Raw genomic sequence first — 6268 nt, forward strand, 5'->3', positions numbered from 1 at the left:
AAACATCCACTAAGTTGAAAATCGAATTCATAGCAGAAACTATTTAATCAAACTTTCGGAATGAATTGGATTTTATTACACACTCAACTCCAACATAAAATTTCGTTATATACAGTGGAATGTTCAATAATGTCGTTAGATGTCTTTGTTTCTTGCATGAGAACGACAGTCAACTAATGAAATGACGGAGATTGATACTTTTTTATATTATTTCTGATGAGGAAAAGATTATACGAAAAAGGGCTTTTATAGAACATTGAAATTGGCAACTAATGAACACTGTAAAATTGATTATTTTTTTTTTTTTTTTGAAATATGCAGTTAGTTATGGGACTTAATAGAACAATGAGATTGGCAACGAATTGTCGCCATTATTTGTTTGGATAGTAAAGGGTGAAAGTCCATATTTCCTATGGATAACTGGTTCATGTTTTAAATATCAAAACCATCAAGAAATGGATACAAGTTAAAATGAAGCCTAAAACAATTGTGTGACCAGCAGATTCAATCAAAGCTCGTGAGATAGTTCAGATGTGGAAGAATACTCTACATAATCACTCGTTAGGTCACCAGATTCTTATTCTGGCAGCAAAATAGATGACTTTGTTTAGTGATGATGGTCCTCTCCATGACCATCAGGAGGTCCGCCGGGCCCAACCACTTCCAACTGTCAATAAAAAGAGCTCGATTACACTTCGATAGAAATAAGAAGAAAGCTTTAAAGAAAGAGATGATGCGAATTAGTCATAAAACGAGTCATTCATTCAACATCAGAGGCAGACACATTTGTTAATTTTTAAATCAGATAAAATCCTCATTCAATGCAGTCGACACTTTGAGAACAAAATTGATATTGAAAAATTAGAGGGGTGGTGGAGTGGAAGCTATCTTGTTGAATAACTAGAAGAAAGTAGAGAAACTATAACTAGAGAAAGGGCAATCAATGTACTGTAGAAGTAAATTTCAAGAATAAACAAAATTCCAGGTTCCATTTAATTAAAACACACAAAATTCCAAAAGATTTTATTTGCCACTACCTAAGGATCGGTATGCTTTAAAAACTGCCGAGTAACTTAATTTAATACGAATATGAAAACCATCTCAGGACAAACCAAGTACTCTCTCTGAATATTCTCGATTACAGTTAACAACATTGTCAAAGACATTATCTGACATTGCAAAAAAATTTACAAGGTATCCAACTATAGTCACGCGGCCAATTAAAATTTATGCACATTAACAATTCATCACCTCTGAAAATAAGTTCCTATAAAAGTATCCACACTGCACGTGTATGTCAGTGAATTTCCACAAGATATATTAAAAAGGAAGTGAGGACCCTCTACTACACATGGAAGAACTAAAAGAAGAATGACTGATAGATTTCTCAAAAATCACGACTACGCATATATCTTTCAATTGATATGAAATTTGGTAATTTTCCATGTTCACTAAGTAATATCCATGTATTAGCAGTCAAATTTTAAAAGGTAACTTTACTTACAACGAAGTACTGTGAGCATACTGGGCATTCATGTGGTCTCCCATTCTCTAACCAGAACCAAACAACGTCGTGTTCGTCCTCTGTTGAATTTTGGAGTGTACAACAAAAGTTCGAAATAAAGTATAAACTAAATGGACAAGAAAGTAAAATGATTTCACATGCAAAAGAAAGCAGATGAAAACTTACCGCCTTCAACTCCAGGGCATCCCACAATTCTTTTGTCATAATAAGACTTGACTACAGCAGGTTCTTCCTGCAGGCAAATAACAACAAATTGCTATTAGAAGATGTTCATGCAGATGTAGAGAGCATCACTTTACACAAAATTTAAATGTAAGACCTCCATTGAAATAAAAAAGGAGTACATATAATTGATTGAACTGCAACAACGCTCAAGTCATATCATATTTAAACTTTAACTGATTCATACGAGTAATATCTCTCGTTCTCTCTGTCTCACTCTTGCTCTCTGCTGGGTATCAATGGGGAGGATGAGATGTCTTCGCATTAAGAACCAATAGATTAATAATTTACACAATGGCACATCTTGCTCACTCAGGTTTCTTATCTAGGATGAACAGTATTAACGGCAAGATCCACGAGATCGAAAAGTACATAATGAATTTCATGATCAAACGGACACTGGTTTATAGCTTTCAAGTGGCAGCCCAATTACATTAATCTGCCAGTACCTTCAGTTACATGCACATAGATTCTATATATGAATCTCAAGAGTACTCCTAAGCCAAGAAAATGAGAGAAACAAGAAAGAACATAACAGGCATGTAAAAGCCTTTGTACTCGTATTCACTGTGCTATGATGCCTAGCAGTGCAGAAGCAACTCAAACACTCTGGGCAGCGCCTCTCTTGCATTGCCAGCATAATTTTTTTCATCAAATACACAAGCTACAAGAAATTCATGGAATCAGATGAAAAACCTGGAATGTTAAATTAAATACAAGTCCTTAGGATTTAAGAATTTCATCACAGGAAAGGAAGACAATGTTTTCTGTCACAAACCTAACAAATAATGCACTCCAGTTAATCATCAAACTCTACAATGAGCTCTAAAAATCATAGGAAAGCAAGTGTTCTCAAACCTTAACTGGAAAATGCCGCAACTCAGCAAGGAACTGGCTTCTTTTGATAAATTAATGGACAAAAATAGTAAAGAAGATGAGCGTAAAAAGGAACATGATATGGAATTAGATCTCAAACCTAACTTTCCTAGCACTAAACACTTGACTCGTCTGTTGAGGCCCAGCTATTTAGCGAAATTGAGTTAAGGGTGTGGAGTCAAAACAAACTCCTGAATGGCATGTTATACACTCTACCATTACTCATACCTCATAACCATGCAAGCATCAAATTATTTATTTTTAAGCAACCATATCATACATTTCACCACACACTCTTGTAGCCTGTCGCTGACAACAAAGACAGTGAGTAATTAATTACAGGCTAATCAATAGCTCAGGGTATATACTATCTCAGATTATTATCAACCCGTAATAGCAAGTTAAACAAGATAATTTACACTGACCTTTGTTCCATACGGACCACAAGGGTAGTTAATTTCGAGAACGTCCTTTCCCTAATCAAATAAATGCGATAAAACCAAGAACGTATTAGTTAAAACACAAAAAAATTAACTCAAATAATAACGAAACACCCAAGAAATAAGCCGAATTCAATAAAATACTCACTGTAAGCGAGGCTTGGAGCTCCTCACGCTCATGACCAGTAGCAATCGGCATTACATCGTCGACTGTTATCGTTGTGCCTGCACCCACGCGTCAACATCTCATTTTATTTCAAGCATCACAAAGATCGTGAGATTTAAATGATGGCACATATCCGAAAAGAATAAGACGATTATGGTTTAGAAATGCACTAGGAGCAGTACTTAAATGGCGCGACATGAAGGCGGCAGAACGGTGGAGATTCGTCGGAACTGCAGAAGAACCAACGACGAATCGGACAGGTTTGGGATTAGATCGGGCGAGGGGAATAGTTCGGAGCTGATGTGTGATCCTTCGCCACATATTTATTGAGCAATGATTCCGATTAGGGCTTCGGTGTGATCTTAGCTCGCGTCCGTTCGTCAGAATATGGAAAGTACTGAAAAATGAGAGAAACAAGGCGGCGTTGAAGAAGAAGTCCGTGGTGCTGTAGTCGAGTAAATCCGGTTTATTATTATTTTTTTAAATCTTGATTAACTATTTTTTTAAAAAAAGAAATACCTCCCTCACGTGTAAAATCTCAATATTTTTATTATTAAATTTGCATTTTCCTATTCAAATGTAAAAATATTATATCAATACTTTTTTTTACAGCTGAAATCTTTTAATAAATTTTAATTTATTAAGAAGAAGATAGGTCCACAATTACAAGTTTAATCAACCACAAAGGAAAATATCTATGCTCCCAAACAAAATGAGCAACCGAGTGAGCCACCCGGTTAGCCGATCTCCTGATATGAAAAAGATGAGGGCTCTCGAGTGCCTCCATAAGTATGCTAATATCCGCAGCAATAAAACTCACATAACTAAGATCCTCTTCTGGCCTTGTGACTGCTTGCACTACAAGAAGAGAGTCCGAGGTGATTTGATGAATCTGAATGTTGTGCTGCCTAGTGACTTTCAAGCCAACCTGGATGGCAAGAAGCCCGGCCATTGTAACAGATTGGGCCTTGTCAATCAATTCTCCGAAAGCCAAAATCGGTTGTCCCTCATGATCACGAATAACTCCACCGACTGCGCAACTAGGATATCCCTCTTTATAAGCTGCATCCACATCCAACCGGAATTGGTGAACTAACGGGGCAGACCAAGTGCTTTGAGAGCTGATAAAATTTGACACTGTGCCGCTCATAACTGAATCACGTGCCATACGAAATTCTCGGAGCAGATTTTCACACCAATCAGCATCCAATTCTCGAGCCTTGCCATTACATTCATGAATATAGCGAAGCCTCTCATTCCAAGTGGCCCAAGTACGCATGATAAACAGTTCGAAATCAGGTTTACTCAGCTTCTCCTTCATCCCTAGAAATATATCAAACACATATAAGTGGCGAAGCTGCTTTAAGAGACGACCAAATCCAGCTTCTTTTCCAACAAGATTTCATAGCCGGGCAAGAAAATAGGGCATGACTGGTAGTATTCCAGTTAAATTGACACAACGGACACCTTTCAGTAATCGGAACATGATGTGTAAGTAGGTTTTGTTCCGTTGGGATAATATTATTAAGCGCTCTCCACCAGAATATTCTCACTTTTGGAGGAATCGATAATGACCACAGGAACTTCCACCAGCCCTTTTGGAGAGGGCCCGAGCATGAGGGGGGCTATTCATAGAGGCCTTGGGCAGCCTTATACCCATCCCGTACCGTATATATACCTTTCTGGTCATATTTCCAAAATCTCGTATCCTTTCTACTTGTCAGAGTGATGGGAATAGAAGTGATTTTCTGAGCAATAAGTGGAGAGAAATTCTTTTGGATCATAGGCATGTTCCATCTACCATCCACCATGAGAGACTTCACTTTAGAAAATGAGGCATAGTCTGGAATCGGTGCTAGGCAGGTTCTAGGACCCGGAAGCCAAATATCCTCAAACGTATTAATACGAGCCCCATCTCCCACCTTCCAACACAAACCTTCAGCAAGTAAAGGCATGCTCCACGTCAATGCTCTCCAGATGGAAGAAGGATTGCTGCCCATATCGGCTTCCATAATATCCTGATGGCGAAAATACCGGCCTTTCAAGACTCTAGCCACCAAAGATTCAGGTTCCGAGATAATGCGCCAAATCTGTTTAGCTAGTAGGGCCTGATTGAAAGTCTCCAGCTGTCTGAACCCCAAACCACCCATGAATTTCAGCTTACACAAGGCTGGCCACGATTTCCAGTGCATTCTCTTTTTCCCTGCGTCTACTCCCCACCAAAAATTAGAGCATTCACGCTCTATTTCTTCACACACCGATTTGGGAATACGAAAACATGACATAGCAAAAGTGGGGATGGACTAGAGCACCGATTTGATCAATGTTTCCTTGCCCCCTGTTGAAAAAGTTTTTTTTCCCCATCCTTGAATTCTCTTTGCTACTCTTTCCACCAGGTATCTGAATTGCAGTTTCTTACTTCGCAAAAAGACGGCCGGGAGGCCCAAATACACTGAATGGGCGTGAACCACTGGGATAGCTAACACAGACTTAATATTCTCAGCCAGTTGCTCATTTGTATTCGGGCTGAAGGAGAGGGAGGACTTTTCGAAAATAATAAGCTGTCCTGAAGCCTTCGCATATGATAACAGACAGTTGTGCACCGCCAAACAGTTCGCCATTGTATCTCTGAAGAACAAGAGACTGTCATCAGCAAAGAACAGATGAGTAATAGATGGGCAGGAAGAAGCTAGCTGAACCCCAGAAATCAGACGTTGTTCAAGTGAGACGAGAGCAGATGATAATCCGTGAGCGCATAAGACAAATAAGTAGGGAGAAAGAGGGTCTCCCTGTCTCAGTCCTCTACTCGGAACGACGTTCCCAACTAGATCACCATTCAGCGAGAAAGAGTACCTAACTGTTCTGACACATCGCATAACCTTCTCCACCCAACATCGTGAGAATCCAAGTCTGATCATAATGTCTTCAAGAAAAGACCATTCAACTCTGTCATAAGCCTTACTCATATCAAGTTTTAAAGCAGCATAGCCTTTTTGTCCCTGTTTTCTGCTTCTAATCCAGTGCAGAGTTTCAAAACTC

The 6268-nt window shown here is 38.9% G+C and overlaps 1 protein-coding gene across 4 annotated transcripts; it reads right to left on the reverse strand.

Annotated features, from left to right (window-relative positions):
- Nucleotides 1-338: 338 nt before the first annotated feature.
- LOC142541014 (putative cytochrome c oxidase subunit 5b-like) lies at nucleotides 339-3687 on the reverse strand. Of its 4 annotated transcripts, none has more exons than XR_012819206.1 (7): nucleotides 3400-3687; nucleotides 3212-3288; nucleotides 3049-3099; nucleotides 2306-2411; nucleotides 1691-1757; nucleotides 1505-1584; nucleotides 339-667 (listed from the first exon to the last, which is right to left on the reverse strand). XR_012819206.1 is itself a non-coding variant. In XM_075647554.1 (6 exons), the coding sequence occupies exons 1-6, from the start codon at nucleotides 3548-3550 to the stop codon at nucleotides 608-610; spliced, it is 474 nt and encodes a 157-aa protein (XP_075503669.1). In that variant the 5' UTR covers nucleotides 3551-3687; the 3' UTR covers nucleotides 339-607. The 4 variants fall into 4 exon arrangements, 2 of the variants coding, with proteins under 2 accessions (XP_075503669.1, XP_075503668.1); XR_012819205.1 differs by having other exon boundaries at nucleotides 2284-2411; XM_075647554.1 differs by lacking the exon at nucleotides 2306-2411 and having other exon boundaries at nucleotides 3412-3687.
- Nucleotides 3688-6268: the final 2581 nt, after the last annotated feature.

This window comes from Primulina tabacum, chromosome 3 (genome assembly GCF_025594145.1).
Source record: "Primulina tabacum isolate GXHZ01 chromosome 3, ASM2559414v2, whole genome shotgun sequence".
NCBI lineage: Eukaryota > Viridiplantae > Streptophyta > Magnoliopsida > Lamiales > Gesneriaceae > Primulina > Primulina tabacum.